The sequence below is a fragment of the Myotis nattereri genome (genome assembly GCF_964212035.1).
Source record: "Myotis nattereri genome assembly, chromosome: X".
Lineage (NCBI taxonomy): Eukaryota > Metazoa > Chordata > Mammalia > Chiroptera > Vespertilionidae > Myotis > Myotis nattereri.
In genome coordinates this window covers 23,837,043-23,864,514 of record NC_138078.1, presented here as the reverse complement: position 1 = coordinate 23,864,514, position 27,472 = coordinate 23,837,043, and the positions used below count along the sequence as shown (strand labels likewise).

Below are 27,472 nucleotides of genomic sequence, written 5' to 3'. Positions count from 1 at the left end.
TCATTGCTTTAGTTCGTGTGAAAAGAGAGGAGAGATGATATCTCTAGGAATGGAAAGCAAGTGGATTATGGTGAATGAATTGACAATTATTTGATATTTATTGGACATGAGGGTAAAGTGTTGAAAAATGACATCACAAATGTTTTAAGCCTGAATGACTGGGGGAAAAAAAGATCATCTATTAACAGAATGTATGAAGTTGGTGTTGCAAGCAGTTTGGTGGAATGATAATAAGCTCATTTATAGACATGTTGAATTTCAAGTGAGAACTTAGCTGGCTGTTGGAGAATTTAGATAGGAATTCAAAAGTGAGGTCACAGCTAAAGATGAATATTTGGGAGCTATTATGAAAGCTATGGTTAAATTTTTGGAAGATCATACAATTTATTAGGGAAGGAGAATTGAGAAAGAGATACAGAGGTCCAAGTTCTGAGCCTTATTTATTTATTTTTTAAATGTTTATTGTTGTTTTACACATGTCTCCTCCCTCCTACACACTCTTCCCCACCCCTGGCCTTCACCACACTATTGTCCATGTCCAGGAGCTATGCATATGCATATAAGTTTTACAGATGTCCCCGTCCACCCCCACTCTTCTTCACTCCCACCCCACGCCTGGCCTTTACCGCACTATTGTCTATGTCCACGGGGTATGCATATATCCATTCAAATTGAAATTGATTAATCTTTTCCTTCTCCCCCTTTCCCTCTAAGAATCCTCAGTCTGTTGCATGCTACCATGTCTCTGGCTCTATTTTGTTTTTTACTTTATATTGTTCATTAGATTCCACATATAAGTGAGTTCTGAGACTTTGAAACCACTATACTTGAGTATATGGGGAGAAGATGAGCTAAGAGAGGAAGCAGGTATAGGAGTAAAAATAAAACAACAAACAAACAAGCAAATGGATCCATGTTATTTTGACATCCGAGTACTCAATAAAAGTTATTTTAAACATTAATTATTATCACATAGTCACAAAAATGTGTGGAGCAGCATGGTTGCTATTATTAAGTATTAGCAAATGTGAATAACAGTTCAATAATATAAAATACTGCCACATTAACTTTGTGTAGTTATTGTTCTAAAAGTTATTAAACTTTTTACTTTCATAACACTTTGAATAAAATGATTTTTAAATTTAGAAGTGCATCAATTATACACACATTGTAACATTCTTTAAGCATATTTAAAATTCTTTAAGCATATTCTGTACTGGTTCAGGAACCTAATATGATATTTTAAATTACAAATGATCATTAGGATTTAAAAACTAGTACTGAAAATCACTCATGTGAAAAAAGAGCCCATAAATCTTTTCTGGCATGTGTAGTGCCTAGAAGAAAAGTGTTTATTCATATTGCAGGTGACAGTCGTGTCCTGGTAAATAGCATTTGATTATTCACTTTTTTATTAGTAACTAAATACCTTTAGATATTTGTCTTATCCTTGAACACTTATTGTCCTCTGGGAGATGACTTCTAATAAAGGAAAAATGTGACTGGGAATGTGCTGGGGAAGGGGAGGTGGGGACCAAACTTGGTAAATGCAGTCATCCTGGCATAAGACACTGGGGGTTGTTCCTGAATTGGTTTTACAAATATAAAATGTTTAGTTCTATTAGAAAATAATATTTCTATATGTCATCTATGAGTTTTCAAAAGCTATCGAGTTTAAAATATTTTCCAGTGTTTTAATGCAAAGAAATTGAGCACAGAGTAAAGATCAGTAGAATATTTTAACTGAATTTTTATAATTAAATATTGCCCACTGCTTTGAATATGTTTGATTTTCAATATATTATCATTCATCAGTTTTATTCAAATGTGTTTTTTTTGGAAAACCAGTGTATTTTAAAGTTGTTTGAGATTAAGCGCGTTATGAATTTTGAAATTAAACTGTGATGTTTATAAGGTTGGAAAATATATAATTCAGATCTTTTGATGTGAAATATTCTGGTTTCATTCATTTGAATTTGTTGTGCTACAAAGAAAGCATTTCTAGGGCAAGCCAATGGCATTGTTTATCTTATGAGAACATGCCTGTCAATTTCTCCATGCTAAAGATGTCATTTGAAATATCTGAGCAGATAGTCATGCACTTTTTATGAGGATAAGGAGACAATTCTGCATTTGTAACTAAGGTTACTGGTATTTGATGAATGAAGCAATTTCTGATAAGACATATTTGCCCAAATGGTATTTATATAAGAATATTTAAAACAGGATCAAATTCAACTTGAAAATATTAACAATTAGCCCAGTCAACTATATGGAAATTGACTTTTGTTGAAAAAACGGAATGATGAATTGCATTGTCTTGCATGTGTATTCAGCTCTGATAATGTTAAACGTTTGTCTTTATTTGCATCCTCAGGTACTTTCCTAGTGTATTTCAAAACTTTCATAAAGTATAATATGGAAACATAATGCATGTCATTATTTTAGCAACAGGAGGTTGGACAAATATATTTTTGGTTTATGTTTCTCATAAAAAGTAATTTTAATTTAAATTAGCACTATCTTTTTTTTTTAGGCCTCCATTCCTTTGAAGGAATTGGAGCAGTTTAACTCAGATATACAAAAATTGCTTGAACCACTGGAGGCTGAAATTCAGCAGGGGGTGAATCTGAAAGAGGAAGACTTCAATAAAGATATGGTAAATTGGTTCTGATGAAAGTGTGAATGAACTAGGAATGAAAATGAATAAATATTTGGAAAGAAATTACATAACTCAGGCCACCAACTAGATTATCATGCCATAACTTGCACATTTTCTGATTCCAATGATTTATTACAAATGCAAAGTATTATTGTTGAGCTATTATTACGAATAACAAAGTACTATAGTATGGCCATGTAGGAGCACTAACAGATTCTAATAAATAGCTCAACAATTTTCCTTTGACCTGTACTCTTTTCAAACTCAGAGGATAAAATGTAATGAGGATAAAAGTCAAATTGGAAAATAAAATGGAACTCAACTATCACTGATGGCTGAGATTTTGTGCCAGTCATGTTTTTGGTAATATAACATTTATTTAAGAGAAGGGGCAATTGCATATAATACATTGTTTATTAAAGTTTACCACGATTAGTTTTACCAAAAAGTTGAATAAACAATATAGTGTGCGTATAAAATACATATACATTTATGCTGCTTATTTCATGGGGGTAAAAAAATGTAACCATGCAGGCTATTCCGAAACTGGTAACATCCTTATTCAACCCTGATTAATTTCAAAGTGACTTTTATATTTCTCTCTGGCTTGAATATTTCTGTGTCACATCCCTTTTCACTGACTTTTTTTTTCTCCTCCACCTTTTCACATTTTCCTTTCCTTCTTTCACAGCCATCACCTATATGGCATCCTTAAACTTTACATATATTATGCTAGAGATTTATGACATGTATTGATGCTAAAGGCTTCTCAGACAATGCTTGAAAATGACATCCAAAGGCAGTATATAATTTTTTAATAATAGGCATGCAAAGAAATAGGAGAATTATTTCCACCAATCTTAGTTCCCACTGGTATCACTTCTGACTTCCGGGAGCTGCCTGAATCAGTGCTCCCTTGTGTAAGGGGTTTGGGGGCCTTGCCAACTCAGCTCATGGAAAGAAAGACAAGAAGAGGCTTTCCAAGATGCTGAGTTACAACTGTCTCTCCTTCATGTCAAAGAAGAAACCTGAGGGCACCGAGTTGAAACTGTGCTGCTCACCTTGGGCTGATCACCGCCTCTGGCCAATAGCTCTCACCGGGTACAGGGAAAGAAATTAAGTGGAGTTTTTTCTTGTTTATTTTTTTTTTGTCCTCAGCCCTAAGAAATGTTGCAGACTTTTAAAGACATGTTAAAATAAGTAAGGTCTTTTTACATGCTATAAGTAAACACAGGGGCAGGCAAAAGTATGTTTATAGTTGTTTGTATGATAAATGGTACAATAATAAAGAATAATACAAAGATAAGCTGTGTTTTGTGTACTCACAACTGTAAATATACTTTTGCTCAACCCTGCATATGTCTGTTACATTATTTCAGTACACTAGTAACTGACAAATCTCAGATAAAAACCCCATGTATTCTAAAAGAAAAATAGTTCCTCGGTTGTGTGTAAAAGTTTAAATACGTACTATAGATTTGAAAATGTGACATCTCACTCCATGAAGAATTACACACACACACACATGTGCCTTTTTAAGAATTTTCTAATATTTGTTATTCTTAGCTCATCAGATTACCTTGGGTACCATTGCAGGATAAACCTCCTTGATAGAAAGTTTTCATACATTGAGTTGAAAGAAATAAAAGAAACTAGACATGAAATATTATATGGTTGCATATGGTAGTATATTAAACTAGCACTTATTCAAATAAATTCAAAGCACATAAAAATATTTTTGGAGTCCAAAAAAGCAAAATACATATCAAAAATATTTAAAGCCATTTTTGTAACCTGTATTTAAATACTTATTTGATTCTATTTGTTTAAAAATAACATGCACATATGTTGTTTTTAAGAAATGATTTGCAATATTTGACAGCAATTTAGCACACCATTTTTTACTAATGCCCAAATATTTATCATTAATTTGGACATTTAGGTTATTTAAAGCAGAGATTATTAGAAATTAGTGTACATTTAAAACAACATGTTTTCACTTAAAAGTGATTATTAAAATTTTAAGATTTGTTGACATCTCATACTCACACATCCACATCCATATTCTTATATGGATTACTTAGCATTATAAATGACCAGTTTAGTTTACTTCTAACATTTTCAATTTCTAAAAATATACTGAAAATCAAAGCCAAAAGAATGCTTTTACAACAATTCAGAACTTGTCTGAAATGATGAAGTACCTTATTCCCCCATCTGCCTACGTATGCCCCTTATCAAATGTGTCCTTTTGAACTAGACCAGAGGAAACTTCTTTTAAAAGTTAAAGTACAACACATAAAATAAAAACTGTGAGCACAGTCTCTTAGAATAACATTCCTTGAGAGTTTCAAATTGGATTTTTTGTGTTTAACATGTTTTATTCTCTTTGTTAATGATGTACAGCTTTTTAAAAACCAAAATGAAGACTGTACTTGTTGTTTTTAATCAGAGTGAAGACAATGAGGGTACTGTAAAAGAATTGTTGCAAAGAGGAGACAACTTACAACAAAGAATCACAGATGAGAGAAAGCGAGAGGAAATAAAGATAAAACAGCAGCTGTTACAGACAAAACATAATGCTCTCAAGGTATTAGAGCTAACGTTATAATATACCTTGCCTGTGGTTTCTTTTCATATGTAGGGTAAAATATATTGTGCATAAATAAAATCTGCTTAAGAATCTTACTCACCAGAAATACATGATTTCCCTGTTCAATGTGTGTGCTTTATTTAACATTTTTGAGTGGCGTCTTTAATTTTGAAAGATGTGTTGCTTAACAATTTTGAGGGCTTTTTTGTTTTTTTTTGTTTTATTTATTTATTTTTTTTTTGGTTAGACAATTTTTGCTGAGTAGAAATCCAAAGATATGAAAATACACCATGTGTGTCATTTCTGCATTTTGTTTTCTACTAGTTTATTTTTAGAAGTTATGTTTACATTTATCTTGAAAACCCTGCTTAACTTCCAAAATAACCAATCTATATTTTTGGGCTTTTTTATTCCTGTATGTTAGTGATTTTATTTAGAGTAGGTCCATTTTTTTTTGGTAGCCCATTACTTATTTAGTAAGGCCTGGGATTCTACTTGAATGTTTCAATAAATTTCATTTTCCCTTCAAGAGTCACTCTGCAACTAACTAAGCATCTGCAAGAGTCTAATCTTATTTATGCAGGAATCCTCAAAATAATTTTCATGTCCTTGAAGAAGAACTGATACTCTCCTACTAACCAGTGATAGTGTATTGCTTCAAGTACCCACCTGATTCATGTGGATTTGTGCAGGAAGGACATAATAAAGTATTGGTTTCTCTATAGTAATATATGGGAGGTTCTTGAGCTGATACTGGATATGTGAAGAGTTTTGTGGAATAACCCTTTTTGTGTGCTTTGCAATGTTCACTATTTGCATGCATGGCTGATTTTCTAACGCTGTTAATAGCTCAACTTCTCATTGTAAATCACTCTTTTAAAGCTATGTATCTATGTAGGTGGATCCAACTAGTAAGTGGATGGAGTCTGCTTTCTATATGTCAATAAGAGTATAAAACCTTTCCCCATATAGCCAGACAGCTAAGTAAACACTGCTGAGAAAGTAATTACACAATATTGTGCCTGCAAGTAATCCACGAGGAAAGTCTAATTGGCCAGCAGGTGTTCTGAAGGTAACTGCTGAGAAATAGAGTAAATACAAAAGGTCTGTTTCTAGAGGGAAAACAAGAGCAAGCCACAGTGTGCTCAGAAAATCAGCAATCTGTGTAACTCACACTCTTCCAACTGTGACCAAGCTTACAGAAAGGAGCATCTACGCTGGTCATAGGATGAGATGTGTCTTACAGAACAGCAGTGTTTAGTGTTTATCAGGTATAGCTCTAAAGAAATCTATAGAATGTCTCTAAATATTTTTACATAGTACACATCACCTTGTGCTTAGTAAATCAAAGGAGTTTCATATTGTATGAGCACAAGCCATTTACTTTGTCAAAGATATGAGTTGTGTCATGAATAAGGCACTGTTCAACTTTCATTCACGTGGCTGTATCTTGGTACCTTTGAAAAAAGCAGCATTCCATCTGTCTCATCCCAGGCATTTATTACCTCCACAAGAGATTTAGAAATTCAACTAAAAATGTAAACTACAGCAAATTTTACATCCCCAGTTTTAAACAAACTGTAGAACAAAATCTATATTATTATTGCAAATATGTGCTAGAAACAGTGAATGAAAATCTACTCCACTTGCCAAACCAATCTATATCACCCAGTTCAGTAACTATGTCAACCTGCCCATTGAGTCCAATTCTAATCCTTATAAAATAGTTCAAATAAGTTAAAAACCTTCTAATACAATGAATATTTCAGCAGTTCTTTGAGACTCATTATTTTCTTTTGCTCCAATTAAATCTATACATGAAGCCCTAATTGCTACTGCTCTGACAAAATGAAACCTGTATTCTCAGCTCCTATGTTCCCTCGTGTTACCATAAAATGGTATTTCAACAAATCCTATTGAACAGAAAAGACATTGGTTGCGCTTGTACAGAGCAAGATGATTAATTGCCCTGTTGTTGACTTATTAAATCAGCCACCCTTATTTATCTCGTCAGGTTGATTGGAAACCATGTACTATCCCTTTGCTTTTTAAAATAATGCATTGCTTTGCATTTGGAGCATGGTTTGATAGAGTAAGAAGAAGTTGGCCATGCAAGGCTTGAAAGAAAAAACATTTTTATAACATTGAAATTGTCATTTTCATGTACACTAGCAGAAGTACCATTTTCACACTTCTACCTATACTAGAGGCCTGGTGCATGAAATTCATGCACTCGGGGGAGGGAGAAATCCCTCAGCCCAGCCTGTGCCCTCTCAATCCAGGAACCCTCAGGGGATGTCTGACTGACGGTGTAGGCCCAAACAGGCGGACATCCTCAGTGCTGCCACGGAGGCGGGAGAGGCTCCCACCACCACTGCTGCACTTGCCAGCTGTAAGCCCGGCTTCTGGCTGAGGGACGCCCCCGCTATGGGAGCACACTGACCACCAGGGGGCAGCTCCTGCATTGAGTGTTTGCCCACACGCATGGTGGTCAGTGCGCATCATAGCAACTGGTCTCTCTGTTTGGTCAATTTGCATATTTGCCCTTTATTATATAGGATAGCTTGAAACAATTTATCTCATTAGTTAAGGTGATTTTATATTTCTAATCATAAAATATTAATGTCCCATAAAACGCTTTCACAGGGATTTCTAAAATCATGAATGAAGTTACTTGACCACATAGACTTAAAATTTGTGTGTATGAACCCATGGTGTAAGATATAAATTTAAGAAAATGTTAACCTATTTTAAAAGTCAAATACAAACTTAGAATTGTACAAGTATCTAGTTAGATCAATTATATTCATATTAAACTATTTCAAATAGACTACATGATCATTTAGTTCACTTAACAGAATTTCTAATCAAGTTTAAACATGCCAAGAGGAAATACTTTAAGTTGGTCGTTCAGGTTTCTTAGCTTCATGGTTCTGCCACATAAATACATAATTTGATCATCTATTTGTATGTTCAGCATTTTAATGGAAATTTAATCAAAGTTGTACAAGGAGGTGAGGGACTCAAATTATTTTTAAATAACTGCAGCCAGACATGTACTATACATATATATTGATATTTTAATAATATCTGCACCATGAACAGGATTTGAGGTCTCAAAGAAGAAAAAAGGCTCTAGAAATTTCTCATCAGTGGTATCAGTACAAGAGGCAGGCTGATGATCTCCTGAAATGCTTGGATGATATTGAAAAAAAATTAGCCAGTCTACCTGAACCGAGAGATGAAAGGAAAATAAAGGTAATGTTGTTTTAGAATGTCAATCTTAGATTTTATTGCTACATTTTATTTATTTAACTTAAACTGTGTGGATCATATTTAAAATGTTGATATGGTTGTTTATTAGTGTTCTCTCTGATTTTATGTATTTCCTTGTATTGTATTTTCTTTTAGTAAATGTATTGTATTAAGTGTTTTCAACTGACTTAATGTTGAGTGAATAAACTTTTATTTTTAGACAATGTATAAATGAATTAAGAAATGTCATGTGTTTTCTGGTAAAATTGTAATTGACTTTGTGTATCTTTGTTCAAGATGAACAAATGCCTTATTGGTATGTGGACTGCTTCTTTCTCATGTTAGCACATTCATTTCATCAGAGCATCTTCACACATCATTGTCAAATCTCTATAGATGTATTTGCATATTGTCTGAAGATGTTTTTTTTCTGTTCTTTCTTTAATTTTTATTTTGCTTCATTCTCTGTTGAGTTCCTCAAAACTTTATAAAAAGGAAATAAAAATTTATTGATTTACCCTCTAAATTATATTCTATATGGATGGGCCCTAATAATAAATAATCACCCCAATTTGGGTCAGCCCCCAAACAGCAGAGGAATTGAGAAGAAAACTATTAGATCAATTTAAATATTTTCTTAATTAGGATATCTAGCTAGAACTGAGCATTCAAAGGATAACTGAAATAATAGTGAATTCTTGGGTGAAGATGACAGTAATGGCTTCCATATTTGTAAATTATGAAAAATGACAATAAAATGACAACAGCCTATACAATTTCTGAGCGAAGTGTGTGCTGCTTGTAGGTTGGTTGATGTGGTTAGCTAACTGCCCTGGGCCCTGTATTGGTTTTGCTCAATAGGAAATTGATCGTGAATTGCAGAAGAAGAAAGAGGAGCTGAATGCAGTGCGTAGGCAAGCTGAGGGCTTGTCTAAGGATGGGGCCGCAATGGCAGTGGAGCCAACTCAGATCCAGCTCAGCAATCGCTGGAGGGAAATTGAGAGCAAATTTGCTCAGTTTCGAAGACTCAACTTTGCACAAATTGTGAGTTGTTACTGGCAAACCCACGTATGTGTTTGCACCTGCTACTCTAATAACAGTGGCCTACTAACAACACTGGACAACAATAAAAAAAACACACAACACAATCTGAGTGCAATTTCAAACTTCTAATATTCATTCTGAAAGTGAGTAGTTTCCCCGCACTTTGGGCTTCTGTAACACTAGTGGTTAATTTTTCAGATTAAAAATATAATAAATTAACAGATCATAGGAAGCAGCCCCCTTACCAAAATTGAAAAATACGTCTTTTTGCTGCATCATTTTCCATAACATTGGCAATGTAATTTGTCAATTTATCATACATTTACTTTATTTCAGTGTCTAATCAAAAAATGCTTTCCTGAGATCATCTCATGCTATTTTTACTTTCTTAATGTATACATGAAAAATAATAAATCTTTTGTGAATCATCTTATATCATCTTGCATAAGCCTTATATCATTGACTTAAAAAATAATAGTTTAGTCCTCATACCTGGCTTATCTACTTAATGGGTTAAACAGTTTTTTAGAAGAAATGGATGCCTAGAAAGATGGTTGAAAATTGATAGCAGATTGAAAAAATGTTAAGTATTGTGACTACTAAAATATTTCAAACCAAAGTAAAAGGAATAACTGCTCCTCTTTCAAACAAGTGGCTGGAAAATTTGTGATTCTGTCTTTAAAAAGGTGATTGATAAATGGAAACTGGGTCTTCTTAGCTCTTTATTTGTAATAGGTATATAAACTGTAGGGATATTTTTAACACATACATGTTTTCATTCTATTCTGAGAAGTTGTAAAGTGAAGAGGAATGGTTACCACTCTGCAATTGGGCTAAGAGAGTGCTCCTCCCAAAACCAGGATTTCAGAGCCTGGAAAATGAGGCTTTATAATTGTGGTAGATTAAATCATAAAAAACCAACAGATAGTCAACCATTTTTTACCTATATAATAGCAATTTCATTTGTTTTAATCCATAGATGAGACTTTCGGGGGGGGGGGGCTTCTTACGTGATATTGTTGATTCCATTTAATATGGCGTATATTTGAGAATATGTCAGGACGATTAATATAACTCTATAAGCATATAATTTTTTTAATACATCTTAGTAACCAGGGGAAAATATACTTCATATTATTGTGACTTCTTTTACATGTTAAAAAAATCCATGAATACATTGTTTTCTATGAAATCCAGTACCCTAAGATTGAATATTTTGAGACATTGGAAATAATGCATACAATATATTTAAACTACATTACATTATATATATAATTGATTTCAGAGAGGAAGGGAGAGGGAGACAGAAACATCAATGATGAGAGAGAAGCGCTGACTGGCTGCCTTCTGCACACCCTCCCTAGGGATCGAGCCCACAACCCAGGCATGTGCCCTGACCGGGAATTGAACCCTGACCTCCTGGTTCATAGGCCAACACTCAATCACTGAGCCATGTCAGTCAGGCTAAACTATATTACATTTGACCTCCAATTCCAGCTGATTGCACTTTTCAGATCATTATTCTTTATATTAGATGTTATGACCATAATATGTCATAAATCAGTCAAGCTTACAGTAGAAAGCCTGTGTTTGTGAATGCAAAAGGAATTGAAAGATTAGACAACTAAAAGGAAATTCAAGTAAAATATTTTTACCTTGGTTTAATAGATCATTCAAGGAGCAGTCCTTTGCTTCTAATTATCTGACTACTAATTTCTCCATTCTAATTTTCCCCAAATATTGACACACACTCTATATGCAGGATGAAATATTTTTATAACCTGGTAAAGGTAAGTCATTAACACTCTATAATTAAATAGACACAGCATAAAAAATCTCCATAAAATGCACTTAAAATATCATTTTGTAATTACACATAATAGGCTCCCAACAATATTTATAAAACATAATAACAAAATGTTTGGTGAAATAAAGTAAGGATATGTAAACCACCACAAAAACTTAAAAATAACTTATAATAAAATAACAAGATATATTTTTCCCACAAACCATTTCTTCTTGATTTTATACCTGAAAGATTCAAAATTCAGAAGGTACTGAATTCAGGAAAATATTTTTATGTTAAATCTTGATTTTGCATGATAAGACAAGCAATAACAATATGTATGAAGAATAACCAACTTTATGTTACAATTATATTTGACTTTATATTTTAATTAGTCCTAAAAGATGATAGATGGTTGATCTATCCAAGACATATCTTTATATTCCATTATATTTCACCAATAGTAACATATATTAAGAAACTGATTTCACATGTCCACAGGTTAAAGGCATCTTTCCCAATTATTCTACAATGAGGCCATTTGTAATATCCACAAGCAAATAGCTTAACCAAAAGTTATATTTGGAATAATCCTGTAGTGGCCCTGATGTAGCACAGGTGGTCAGAGATTCAAAATTCCTTACCTCACTCTTCATTCCTCTTCTCTGTTTTCTTAAAATATATTTTATTGATTTCAGAGAGGAAGGGAGAGGTAGTGAAAGATAGAAACATCAATGATGAGAGAGAGTCATTGTTCATCTGCCTCCTGCAGGCCCCACACTGGGGATCAAGCCTACAACCAGGGCGTGTGCTGCGACCAGGAATCCAACCGTGACCAACGCTCAACCATTGAGGCATACCAGCCGGTCTTCTCTTTTCTGTTTTTCTCATCTTTCTCTTAAATGTCCCTTTCTATTCTCTATAGCTATAAACTTTAGTATTTATTGGACTTATTGATTTTCAGTTAGTCTTTCATATGTTAGCAGTGGCAATTGAAGATTGTAGGCAGGACTATAAAATGCTTAATATTTGATAGCTGAGTTTAAAACGAGAAATTAATTTTTTCTATTTCAGAAATAAGACTCACAAATATAGGCTAAGTAGTGTAAAATTAGTGCACTTTAAGGACTATGTCCATGTCAGAGCTATATAAGCAAAAATAAGAAGAAGAACAGCTCATAGCCACAGACAACAGTATGGTGATTAAGAGAGGGAAAGGGGGGGGGAGTGAGAAGAGGGGAAAAGGGGGATAAATGGTGATGAAAAACTTGACTTTGGGTGGTGAACACACAATACAATATACATATGGTATATTATAGAATGATATACCTGAAAGCTATGTAATATTATTAACCAATATCACCCCAATAAATCCAATACATTTTTAAGAGACAAAAAAAAAATCTTAGTAAAAGAAGGAAAAGAAATGTCCCTTTTCTAACTATAACTCCACTTGCCCTGGATATCCTAAAGTTTCAAATTCCAAGTAAATGGTGCTGATATTCAACATTTTACATCCAACAACTTTTATTCAACTTTTTATTTTGGATGCCTAACGTATCTCAAATATAAGGTAGCCAAGCCATGAATAATTGATTTCTCCCCTATATAAAGTGGCTCCTATGGAGCTCTTTGAGTGTAAATTGCCCTTTCACTTAGTAAAAAACCTAGACATCATCCATGATTCCTCTTTTCTCTTATATTATCCATGTAATTCATTTCAAATCCTGTCCCGGACATGTGCCCTGATGGGGAATTGAATTATGGCCTCCTGGTTCATAGGTTGACGCTCAACCACTGAGCCACGCTGGCCAGCCACAAAATACATTTGTTCCAATTAACACTGCTCATTGTGAAACTCGACTACCGGATGATCATCTCTCGTCCTTGTTACTTCAGCAGCATCTAAGTCCTGCTTTCAGTCTTTGCCCACTCATACTATATTCTCCCTGGTGAAGCCAGAGAGCTCCTGGAGCATAAGTTAAATTCTGTCAAATCCCTGCTGATCATTACCTTTCACCAAAATCCTTTGAGCTTCTACATAATGTGAGCCCTATTACTCCAAATTTATCTCCCTTTTTGCCAGTCTCCTGTCATAGAGGTATAAAAGGTTTTCTTGTACTTAAACACACCAAATCATTTCCATCTTAGGATCTTTGCACATATTGTTTCTTCATGAAATATTTCTTTTTCCTAGATTTTTGCATAGGTGTTATAACTTAGCCATTCTGCCATTTAGGAACAATGAACATTTAGTAGAACGTTGGATATATATATATATATATATATATATATATATATATATATATATATTTCTACTTTAGAAGTAATTTTATACTCCTTATAATTATACATGCCAATTGGGAATTTAAGACAATTGTCCACAACAGCAGGTTTTATTGCAGCTACTTTTGGAAGTGTGTACACTGAGAAAAGACAAAAAGTTCTAGAAGCCTAACATTGAGGTGGTGAAGGGTGAATATGAGGAAGGTCACAGTAATGAGTTGCAAAGGATAGCTTTTACTACATCAGAGTAAATCAGAATAAAGTATTTTAACAGCATATATTTCCTAAATATAAAAGTTCTTGAAAAGTTTAAAGAATACTAACTTCCTTAGTCGATTCACTTTATTTTTCAATTTATTTATTTATTTTAGAGAGAGGATGGAAGAAGGAAAAGGAGAGGGGAGAGAAACATCCATTTGTTGTTCCATTTATTTATGCATTTATCGGTTGCTTAACATTTGATAGCTGACTTTAAAATGATTTTTTTTCCTATTTCAGAGGTAAAGACTCAGAAATATAGGCTAAGTAGTGTAAAATTAGTGCAAAATTTATTTTTATTTATTTGAGAGAGAGGGAAAGGGAGAGAAACATCCATTTGTTGTTACACTTATGTATGCATTTATTGGTTGCTTCTTGTATGCGCCCTGACTGGGAATTGAACTTGCAACCTTGGCATATAAGGGCTGCACTCTAACTAACTGAGCTACCTGCCCAGGCTCATAGATTCACTTCAAATGTCACAAGAAATGTATTATATAAATTAGTCTTTAAGTGAATAGTTTTGTAAAATGGAAACACTTTTATATTGTAAACCTTTTCCCATTAACTTTTAAATATGATTTGAGTTTGAATAGAACTTTACATCTACAAAGAGCTGTCACATGTGTCTAGGTTGATCCCACAAATAAGTGTATTTTTGTTGCTATTTTATAACATGAAAAAGTAAATGAAGTTAATGAGAAATATCCAAGGGCATATGTAAGATATTGTAGACACCAAAATTGATCTTAGTGCTTCTCAAAATGCTGTGGGGATTATTCAAAAAAATATTGAATGTCCAAATAAGTTTGAGAAACGCTGGGTTAAGAAAAGTCTACTTACTCTAGAAAATTTCAGGGCTTTTGATATGCAAATGTGATTATGAATTTCTACAAGGGGAATAGATTCTGCAGACTCTCACATCTGGATAGTTGCAGTACAAAGGGGGAAATTTCATTTCAGTTTCATGATAGAATTCCTGTTTGAGTGGCTGTGAAGAACAAGTGTTCTTCAGAAAAAAAAAAATGGGAAAAACATCTCTGTACCATTATGCTTTTGTTAGTTTGGATTTTTTAAAACATGAAGCAGAGAGTACAAGAAAATTAATCAGAGCTGCCAAAATAATGTCCGGACTGAGGTTTGATAGCCTGTCACTCATTTTTGGTGTGTATTTTTTCCTATCACATAATGGTAAGCAATTAGTTTTGAGAGTTAAATAAGAGGGGGAGGGGCATTTTTTCATAATTGCCACACAGATTTTTTTCTTTACCCTGAAATAACAATAGAGATTGTCAGCTGCCAATGCAAGATCCTTGGAGAATTTGGGAACATACATAATTTTCTTCTTTGGAGACAGAATAATGTTCTTTAGTAAACAGAATTGTGACTATAAAAGACTAATAATGGTTGCTAAAGAAAATGAACCAAAGAGATATCTGCTTATAAAATTTTTCTTTTCCCAGCTTCAATTTTGTAATTAACATATCACAAGAACTAAGAAAGAAATTAGACAAGTAAGGATTTTATGTTGTTCTATATATTGTTTGAGATAATAGTACTTATTGCATTTCTATAGCTTTTTTTCTAATCTCTAGTTATATAATAGAATCAGTTTAATGTTTGTTTAGTAAATAGAAGATGTTTAGCTAGAATCAATTTCCAGGAAGATGACAGACTGACTGATTCCTTCATCCATCATTTCAATGTATGGGAATTCTAAATAAAATATAAATGTTATAAAGTTATATACACATAGCTGAGCTCAAAATATATGATGGAAAGTCTCTTCCCCCAGTTGCCATAAATGAGCACATCATCTCCTATGATATTGGATCTGCAATGAAGACCTAACAGGAGAATGCTTTAAAGACCTTTTAGTAGAAAATATGTGTCCTTACATAATATGTCACTGCACAGATGTAAATGTGGTGTTAGCCAGAAGGAAAGCTATGTGGGGCATACATGGAGGTGGCCAAAAGGGAGGAAAATTAGGACACGAAGAGACTTTGCTTGGGGTGATGGGTGCAAGATGCAGTGTGAAAATGATGTTTTCTTGAGTTGTACACTTGAAACCTGTATGTTTTTGTGAACCAATGTCATCCCAATAAATTCAATAAAAAGGGATAAATAAATTAAAAAATAAATATATAAAATCCCGCCTAAAACAGAACCTTCAAAGGCTTTCCTACTCACAAACTCAGTTCATCTGCCAGAGATGGTAGCTGGAGAAAAATATTTTTTTCCCTTTATTGTTGAAAGTATTACAGATGTCCCCTTTGTTTGTTTGTTTGTTTTTTCACATTGACCCCCTCCACACCACATCCACCCTCCCAGACCTTCACCACACTAATGTCTGTGTCCATGGGTTATGCATATACGCATAAAAGTTCCTTGGTTAATCACTGCCCACCTGCCCCCCTCCTCCTCTTCCCTTTGAGATTCCACAGTCTGTTCCATGCTTCTGTGTCTCTGGATCTATTTTGTTCATCAGTTTATTTTGTTCACTAGATTTCACATATGAGTGAAGTCAAGTGATACTTATCTCTCTCTGACTGGCTTATTTCACTTAGCATAATACTCACCAGGTCCATCCATGCTGTTGCAAATGGTAAAAGTTCTTTCTTCTTTACAGCTGCATAGTCCTTCATTGTTGTAAATGTACAACAGCTTTTTTATCCACTCATCTACTGATGGGCACTTGGGCTGTTTCCAGATCTTAGCTATTGTAAATTGTGCTCTATGAACATAGGGGTGCACATATTCTTTCTGTTTGGTTTTCGGGTTTCCTAGGATATATTCCTAGAAGTTGGATCACTGGGTCAAATGGAAGTTCCATTTTAAGTTTTTGAGGAAACTCCATACTGTTTTCCATAGTGGTTGCACCAGTCTGCATCCCCACCATCAGGGTACTAGGGTTCCTTTTTCTCCACATCCTTGCCAGCACTTGTCCTTTATTGACTTGTTGATGATAGCCATTCTGATAGGTGTGAGGTGATACCTCATTGTTGTTTTAATTTACATCCCTCTGATGATTAGTGACTTTGAGCATTTTTCATAGGTCTCTTGAGCTTCTATATGTCTATTTAGGTCCTTTGCCCATTATTTAATTGGATTTTTTGTCATCCTTTTGTTAAGTTGTATGAGTTTCCTATATTTTTGGAAATTACCCCCTTATTGGATGTATCATCGGCAAATATGTTCTCCCATGCAGTAGGCTCTCTTTTCATTTCGTTGATGGTTTATTTTCTACAGTGTAGAAGCTTTTGATTTTTTTTAATTTTTTAAATATATTTTATTTATTTCAGAGAGAAAAGGAAAGGGAGAGAAAGAAAGAAACATTAATGATAAGAGAGAATCATTGATCTGCTGCCTCCTGCATGCCCCACACTGGGGATCGATCCACAACCCGGGCATGTGCCCTAACTCGGATTTGAACTGTAACCTCCTAGGTCATAGGTCGACGCTCAACCACTGAGTCAGTCCAGCCAGGCTGGAAGCTTTTATTTTGATGTAGTCCCGTTTGTTTATTTTCTCCTTAGCTTCCTTTGCCCTATGAGATTTATTGGTAAACATATTGCTATGAGAGATGTCTGAGATGTTGCTCCCTATGACTTCTAAGACTTTTATGGTTTCTTGACTTACATTTAAGTCTATTTTCCATTTTGAGCTTATTCTTGTGTATGGTGTAAGTTGGTGGTCTAGTTTCATTTGTTTGCATATACCTGTCCAATTTACCCAACACCATTTATTGAAGAGACTGTCTTGACTCCATTGTATGCTCTTACCTCCTTTGCCAAATATCAATTGAACATAATGGCTTGTGTTGATTTCTGGGTTCTCTCTTCTGTTCCATTGATCTGTATATGGCTGTTCTTTTGCCAGTACTAGGCTGTTTTGAGTACAGTAATTTTGTAGTATAACTTGATACCTGGTATTGTGAGCCCTTCAATGTTACTCTTCTTTCTCAAGATCACTGCAACTATTCGGGGTCATTTTTTGGTTTCATATAAATTTTTGAAGTGTTTGTTCTAGATCTGTAAAATATGCTGTTGGTATTTTAATATGGATTAAATTGAAGCTGTACATTATTTGGGGTAGTATGGACATTTTAATGATGTTGATTCTACCAATCCATGAACACTGTATATTCTTCCACTTGTTTATATCTTCCTCTACCTCTTTTTTTAACATCCTGTAGTTTTGGGAGTACAGGTCTTTTACCTCCTGTATTAACTTTATTCCTAAGTATATTAATTATTTTTTGTTACAATGGTAAATGTGATTTTTTTAAAGTTTTTCTTTCTATGAGTTCATTATTGGTGTATAAAAATGCCATCAATTTCTGAGTGTTGGTTTTGTTTCCTGCTATTTTTCTGAATTCATTTACTAAATCTAGTAGTTTTTTGATGCAGTCTTTAGAGATTCTATGTACAATATCATGTCATCTCTTAATAATGGGTGTTTTACTTCCTCCTTTTCAATTTGGATGCCTTTTATCTCTTCTTCTTGTATGATTACTGTGGCTAGGACTTCCAGTCCTATATTGAATAAGAGTAGTGAAAGTGGACATTTCCTGTCTTGTTCCTGTTCTTAGAGTAAATGCTCTTAGTTTTTGCCCATTGGGTATGATACTAGCTATAGGTTTGTCATATCTGGCCTTTATTATGATGACGTATTATCCCTCTAGTCCCATTTTGTTGAGAGTTTTTACCAAAAAGGGTGTTGGATTTTGTTTAATGCTTTCTGTATCAATTAATATGATCATGTGATTTTTGCCTTGCAACCTGTTTATGTGCTGTATCGTATTTATGGATTTGCAAATATTGTACCAGCCTTGCATTCCCAGAATAAACCCCACTTGGTATTGGTGTATCATCTTTTTAATGTATTTCTGGATTTGATTTGCTTATATTTTTTGAGGATTTTAGCATCTATGTTCATCAGGGATATTGGCCTGAAATTATCTTTCTTTGTAGTGTCTTTATCTTCTCTGCGCCTGGCTGACTGCGGGGCTCACCCCCCAAGCACATTGTGTGAGCTGTTGTGGAGGTGCTGACAGAACAGAACAAAATACAACACAACAAAACATGAAACAAAAGAGGAAAAAAAAACATACACAAGAAACTTACAGCACCAACAAAAGCAACCACCAGAGAAGAGAGAATTAGGAAAGAGAAAAGAGAGCAAGAATTATAGAAAAAAGAAAGAAAAAATATGAGAAAACAAAACAAAATTAACAAACAAAGCACAAACAACAACAACAAAGGGGAGAAGGAATATGTAGATGCTGAGCTGAAATAAAGAAGAATACAGGGTTAGGGGAACAGGGGAAGGAAAACAGTTTAAAATAAAGGAAGAAGAAAAGAAAAACATTGTAAAGGAAAATAGAGGAGAAAGCGTATAGACCTAAAGTATGAAAAGGAAAAAAGTTGAGAAAGCAGGAGCAAATGTAAAGAGAGTAATAAACAAAGAGAAAAACAACTGAGTAGTGAAAAAAAGAAAAAAATAATAATTGGAAAAGGGAAGAGGAAAATCAGATATATGAATGAAACAACAGTAACAGTCTCAGGGTGTTTTCTGTCCTTCCTTGATTTAAGTCTCCTCTTCAGCTTGACCTCAGTTGGTACTATCAGGTGAATGTTCTCCAGTTTAGTTGTATTTCCAGTCTTGCCAAGTCAAGGAGAGAGGCCGGGAATAGAGCCTTCTTCAGGCCCCTTAGAAGAAACCAACTCTGCTGAACCTTGATCTTGGGCTTCTCACCTCCAGAACTTACTCAAATTAACTCCCTTGACTCCAGAGTGGTTGCATAGGTTCCTTCTCCTCACACCCAGGGGTCCTCAAACTACGGCCTGTGGGCCACATGCAAATACAAATATTGTATTTGTTCCCGTTTTGTTTTTTTACTTCAAAATAAGATATGTGCAGTGTGCATAGGAATTTGTTCATAGTTTTTTTTTTTAAACTATAGTCTGGCCCTCCAACGGTCTCAGGGACAGTGAACTGGCCCCCTGTTTAAAAAGGTTGAGGACCCCTGCCTCACACCATTGGTTTTACAGATTAGGGATGGCCTAAGCATCTTCACTTTGACCATCAGGTGCCGCTATGCTTCCTCCACTCCACTTAGACACACCTGCCCAGGGAAGGTACTATTTTATTCTTGGAGAAAAATAATCTTTTTTGAAAATTGAAACTGAATGTGGGGGTCTGAATTTTTTCATTCTGGACACTCTTGAATTGAGAAATTAACATAAAATTGGTCCCAGATTAATGAAATACTTGGAGTTCTTCCTCAAAATAATAAAATAAATCAATCTTGTGGGAGCATCCCAGAGACACATAGACACTGAAGATTAGTTCACAACCAGATATTATAACCCACATGAAGAAATAATACATTGTCACTTAGAGTCCTCTCATAATGATCAAGAGAATTAGTACCACATGAACTTAAATTTATAGAAAACTATTGGATACTCTAAATTAAATATGTTGAAAGTAATTATAAAGATAAATGTATAAAATAAACATTATAAAGCACTATGAAAATTGCACAAGTGTTTATGATGAAAACAAATAAAACTTGTAAAAACCAAAGGCTAATCATTGAAATAAAAAACTATATGCATTAAACATCTAAATAAATTAATAAAAAGAAAATTAGAAGGTCATTATGGTTAAATTATCAGAATACACCACATAAAATAAAAATATGGAAAATATAAAATACATACTGAGAGAACAGAATAAGAAACTTTATGTCCAATATAATTTAAAAGGCAGAGGACTGGGAAAATACTGGAGACAATATTTAAGGGATAATGGCTAAAACTTTCCTAGAGCTTAAGGGAAACATGAGCCCACAAATTTAATAAATACATTGGCATTTCAACCAAGATGAATTAAAATAAATCTACAAAATCTACAGAATATATACATATGAAAGAAATGGGGCATATACATATGTCAACAGGAATGACTTATTTAATTGAAAGTTCTGATAATAAACAAAAATCTCCAAAATTCTATTGTATTACCATTGGCAATTAAGACTGGGCCACTATTTATAAAGTATATTCCACTCATGTTAGAAAACCTTTTATATTTTATAATAACTTTTACACTCTGAGTAAGAAAACCAAGATTTATATCTTGAGTCTCTCATTACCTGGGAAATTTTGACTAAATATTGAGCCTCAGGATAAAGTTACTTATTCCTGTATTATAGAATTAAGAGAGATAATGGAGCACCAAAAGTGCCCAAATAAGTTCTCGAATATTTTTACTATGGTCACTGGACAATATGCACTAGTATTGGTTTCCAGGGTTCACACTGCTAGGTGTCCTGTCAAACCAAAATTCAAAGATTGAAGTTTTTCTGAATTGGTAGTGTTGCATGTACCTAAAAGAAGCAAATACAAATACATTCTAGTTTAACATCTCTTAAATATAAACTTCAAATATATCCCACAAATAAAGTTCTAAGAACATGAGTTTAGCGTTGAAATGGCAATTCACGAGAGGCAACCAGCAGCAGAATCCAACTCTCAAAGACAGAAAATAATGACTTAATCTGATACAGAATGTAAAATATATTTAATATTTTAATGTAGTAAAAGTTTGTATCAAAAGTATGAATTAGGAACAAGAGACATTAAAAATTAATGATCTATGAGTTTGTTTTGAAAAGAATCACATGGAACTTCTAATAATTGAGAAATGTAATAACTGAAATTAGCAATTCAGTGGAGAAGTGAAGTATCAAATTAGATATAACAAATGAGAATTAGAAAATTGGAAGATACATACAATAAATTACCTAAAATGCATAAAGAGGGACTAAAACATAGAAAATATAAAAGAAAGGGTAAGGAAGGGTATGAAAATGTGAAATATAGAGAATGCCAAATCCAAAGAAAATTTTATAAGCAGTTACAGAGACCAATTACCTATAATGGCAGCTGATAAAAGCCAGAGGTGGTAGAATAATGTTTTCAAAAATGCTGAATGAAAAACCATTAACCTAGAATGGCATACTTATAAAAATTCTTTTTTTAAAATTTAAGTATAGTTGGCCCACAAGCTTATATTGGTTATATTAGCTTCCTCCTTTTTTAACTTTATATTTACTGTTGACATTATTATAGGTGTCCCCATTTCTGCCTCCTTTGTCTACTTCCTTTGTCCCACCTTCCCTCTAGCCATCATCTCCCTGTGTCTGTGTCTATGGATTATGCATATATGTTCTTTCCCTTCACCTTCTTTCATCCAGCCCCCCCTCTCCATTCCCTTCTAACAGCTGTCAATCTGTTGCATGTATCCATGTTTCTGTTTCTATTTTGTTCATCAGTTTATTTTGTTTATTAGATTCCACATATAAGTGAGATCATATGGTATCAGGTATATAATATAGTGATTTGACATTTTTATACCTTACAATGTGATCACCCCATTAATTCTAGTAGTCATCTGTCACCATGCAAAGTTATCACAGTACTATTGCCTACATTCCTCTTCCCTTTTTCATCCATTTCCCCCACTCCTTCCCTTCAAGTAACCATCCCTTTGGTCTCTTTTTTCCATGAGTCTGTTTTTGTTTGTTTGGTTTTTTAGATTCCACATGTAAGTGAAACCATATGGAATTTGTCTCTATCTGCCTGACTTATTTTATTTAGCATGATCTCCCTAGATTTATTCATGTTGTTGCACATGGCAAGATTTTATTCTTTTTTTTATTGCCGCATAGTATTCCATTGTATAAACACACACACACAACACACACACACACACACACACACACACACACCACATCTTCTTTCAAGAATTACATAGAAACAAAGATCTCTTAGAACAGATAAAACCTGAGAGAGGTTACTAGTAGGACATTCTGACCAAAGAGTTCTTGGGGTATTGTTTGTTTTGTTTTGTTTTGTTTTGTTTTGTTTTGTTTTAGAATGAGCCACCATTGGTGTTTATACAGTTATCAATCATTATGCCATATGCGTTTTTTATATTAGTAAAAATAAATTCTGTAAACATTTTTAAACCTATGTAATAATCCATGGCATGTATGCACCTCAGGGATAGTTCTTTAAGCAGTAGGAGGATGACCCCAGATGTAAGATTTAAAATGTAAGGAAAAATGATGAGCAAATAAAATAAAAACAAAGGGAAAAACTAAAGAAATATTTACTATATATAAATTGTCTAATTGGTATATTAAAAACAGAATAGAACTAAAATATTGGACATCAATGACAAAGTGGAGAGGGAGCTTTCTTGCAGTTCCTTACCTCATTGAACCCCTACTTTTTTGGTGTTCCTTCTCAACCTCTATTGCTGGTACCTCCTTCTGTCTTCTAATATTGGAATGGCTCAGTGCTCAGCCCTTGGACATTTTAAATTTTCTATCTAAACTCCCTGCTTTGCTATTTTCATTCAATTTAATGACTTTAATACCAGGTATAAGCTCATGATACATTTATATAACCAGGCTCCTCTCCTTTTCTGAGCTACAGTAATAACACTTTCCTGTCAAAGTTTCTAGTGAAAACCTACCCTCGCTTTCCTTCACCGGTTTTCAGCACAATAATCAGAGACATCACTGTGGATAAGGACATTAAGCCAACTTTATTTTAGTCCGATAGAAATAATTATGAATATAATTTATTTTGTTGTGAGTTAACAGTTTGTGTGAGGCCAGTGAGGTATGCATGACTAGATCTTTACAAAGAGTGTCTCTAGTCCTCATAACAACCTAACAGACTATAATTTGTCCTGCAACTTTCCTGGGTTCCCATAAAAATTAAGGCTAAGGATTCCAACATTAAGATACAATTTTAATTATTAAATTAAGGAGATTTGTTGATCTTTTCTTTTTGGCTTTGTTAGGAGCACTGCTTTATTAATTAGTATCTTCCCTTTTTATTCTTTTTAAATGCAAATATCCTAGTAGTGATAAGTGTTTAGTGAAATCAGCATTCCATGCACTTACTGGGAATCTATATAGAAACTCAAGTTTTTATTTTGGATACATTGAATTGGCATTTCTTTCATTCAATAAACATTTATCTAGTGTCTCTTATGAGCCAGACAACACAAAATGTAAAATAACATTGGTGAATCCATAGCAATCACACAAAAGACGTGATATTTGATAAATACAACTCACACAATGAGGAGGAAAAAATGTACAAGAATTTATACACAGCAATTTGACCTCCATTTGCAACACAACAATAAAAAGTGTAATTTTCTCCAATCTAAATTCGCTTTCAAAATATGGAACACCAGCTGGAAGGGAGCTTAGACAGCTTCTGCAGTGGGCTTGGAAATATCCTTCTGAGCGTGTATGAAACAACTGGTTAAAATAATTAAATCACTCGCACCATCTGTGAATCGTTTTGATTCTTCAATGATTACTTAAGACTCTCATTGTATGGAACATATTCTTAGAACAGATGCATAAAATTAATCCAAGTGTATAGCTTTCCTGACTTTGATTTTCATGAAAGAAAAAAGGGTTACAGTGTTTTCAAATCTGCTAAGTTATCTGATATTTCTTCTGTTCTCCTTTAGGAAGCAATGGCTTTTGAAACCTTAAAATGTAGTTGAAATTTCATTTGAATAATTTTAATAATACAAATGCATGTATTCACAGACACTTCAATTTATTTAAAAACTAGAGGCCCGATGCACGAAATTTATGCAAGGGGCTCGGCCCTCGCAACCCCAGCTTTGTCCGGAAGGTCGTTCAGCTGTCCGGTCTAATTAGCATATTATGCTTTTATTATTATAGATTTCACAAATTTAGCCATTTTATTTATCTATTTATTTATTTATTTATTCTTCTAAGTGTAATACTCAATAAGTAATAGATAGCTATCTCATAGAGAACTAAATAAAAGTGCCAATTCAATAATTTTTTTATCAATTTTAAGAGCATATGCTACAATCATGAGCACTTAAAAATATGATGGCTTGAACAGATGGAAAACAGAAGACAACTTTATGTAGTGTTGGCTAATCCATGGATAGAAGGTGCATGGATAAAGTGAAGGCCAAGACTTCATACCTATACAAATTTAAGGTGTTTAACTTAATAACTTAGAGGCATTATTAGCTATTTAGCTGGATAGAAATTCATGGGAAAGTTTCCGGGCAATATATGCAAATAGTTTTCCATACTAGCTAATAAATTCTTAACAGAATATCTGGGTGGCAAAATGTAAGTAAATGAATTATTTAACATATACGTAATCAATAAAGTTATAACTCTTTTTGTGGTCTGTATGAAGTTCAAATTTAGCACTGATTAATATCTAGGTAATCACAAACATGCATGAAACATATGAATTGTATCACCCACACCCTATTTTCTTGCCTCATAAACACACTTGACTATTTTTTTTTATGTGGAAAATTATTTTGAAGAATCTAGAGACCCTTTCATACATTGGCCTCCCTAGTGCAAAACAGCCTCTTTAATGTACTGTCACAAAGGCTTCCTCTTCCACAATTTTGCCAATATGGTTTCCTTTTCTTGGGATTGTCTTTCTGGTTCCTTCCCTGCCAGCCTCCTATCATCAGATTATTTGTGGTTATTAGTATTTATTTGATCTTATTTTTATTTAACATAGTTTCATTATTTTAACAGTTTATTCACAAATAAAATTATGTTAAAATTATTAATCTCGTATCTACTAAATGTAAGTGTTTAACACATAATGGCACATAGCATACTAACCTCCATAATTCTTAAAACACTGGTACCAGCTGATTTTTATCTATCTATCTATCTATCTATCTATCTATCTATCTATCTATGCTATGTGCATGTGCATATACATATAACTATATACACATATAAACTTATGTGTGTTATTGTTATAAATATTTGCACAAATAGGTTTACTTTGTAAAATATACACTTTGCCTTTGAAAATGACTACTAAGTTCATCAAGATGTTAACTTTAATAGTTGAAGATCCATCTATTAATAGTTCCAAAATTTCCGTTTTGTAGCTTCTTTATATTACAGGCATGTAAAATACTTGTGAATATTTAAAAGGATAATAGAATTTGGGGTAATTTTCAATATCATGTTATTTGGAATTAGGGTGCCTCTTCAAATTAAGAGCACTTAAATAAATATAGCCTCATGTGCCAGGCCAAAGAAATAGCAAAACTTCTCAGCTTAAAACAAAACAAAACACAATGATTTAGAGTGCATTAGAAGTACTAAAGTGGTCATTTCAAAATTGCAAAAAAAAAAAAAAAAAAAAAAAAAACTGCCATGTCTCCTTTTTCCCCAATTGATCCCCCCCAGCCACCCTGAGCAAGCCCCCACCGCCCCAGTGGCTGTGTCCATTGGTTCTGCTAATTTGCATGCATACAAGTCCTTTGGTTGCTCTCTAACCCCCGCTCCCCTGCCATTTGTCTCTGGATCTATTCTTGTTCATCAAATTAAATATCTTCTTTGGCTTGAGTATTTTTCTGAGATATTTTTCATGTGTTGATTTTATTTTCACATTAGATTAAATATACATATGTATGTATATGTGTCCATTTACACATGTAAATATGTTAAAAATTTCTATGTATTCCCAAACTTATATATTAGAATATCTTATTATAAAAAATATGTATTAGCAAGGATTCAAAAGATTTCTTGACTGCAAGTCTTCTCAGACATTTCAATTTGCTAGTAGGCATTTGTGGGCCTCCATGAAGGGGCTAAAGTTAATATCTCCCAAAATTACCCGTATGAATATACCCCAAATAATAGCTTATTTTTTGTTCATATACAATGAGTTGTATTATATCTGAGAGGCAACTGAAGGGCCAAGATATGTATGTGTAATAGCATTTAGCTAGTGTGCATTAAATTGGAGAAATGCAACAAAGTTAAATCAGAAATGCTTTTTAAATCTATACCAATGACGATTACATTATGAAATGAAGAAAATATTTCTGTTTGAATTCTGGGAATTCCATAGTGGAAATTATATTGCTACTGTAGACCCCAATAATTCTAGCCAAATACCTATTTTAAATTATTTTTAAGCTGATAGTTTCTTCACTCACTTTTTCAACAAATATTTTTAATAACCTACTATATGCCAGATATTATTCATGAGTCTTTGCTGCATTTATTTTACATTGTAAGGTACCTAGAGTGTATAACCTCATTTATTAAATTATTAGAGGGCCAGTACATGAAATTTGTGCACGGGTAGGGTCCCTAGGCCTGGTCGGCAATCAGGGTTGATCAGGGCCTTCCAGGTACTGTCCGGGGCCTCCCTTCATTCCGCACCACTCCCTGGTGGTCAACGCACATCATAGCGAGCAATAGAATTCACAGTCTCCCAGGCAAACTCTCGCAGGGACACTTTGCATATTAGCCTTTTCTATATATAGATCATGTTACTTGACAGGCGATTTCTTACAGGGTAGACCATATATGTTGTGCTTATGTGTTGGTGCTTAACTTGGTGGAATCCAAATCCCTTTTCTTTCACTTCTTCAACAGCCATACTTAGTGAATAGAATTCTGCCATGTTACTAATTTATGTTAGTTCATTGAAAACCC

General features: G+C 33.7%; 1 protein-coding gene across 2 annotated transcripts in view; it reads left to right on the top strand.

Annotated features, from left to right (window-relative positions):
• Window positions 1–27,472, top strand: part of DMD (dystrophin) — a 2,781,977-nt gene that overhangs the window by 1,378,813 nt on the left and 1,375,692 nt on the right. For both annotated transcript variants that reach the window (XM_081115404.1, XM_081115406.1), the window contains 4 exons: window positions 2,537–2,659; window positions 5,115–5,252; window positions 8,361–8,513; window positions 9,372–9,554. In XM_081115404.1, coding sequence (XP_080971530.1) covers window positions 2,537–2,659; window positions 5,115–5,252; window positions 8,361–8,513; window positions 9,372–9,554 — 597 coding nt within the window. The remainder of the gene's footprint in view (window positions 1–2,536; window positions 2,660–5,114; window positions 5,253–8,360; window positions 8,514–9,371; window positions 9,555–27,472) is intronic.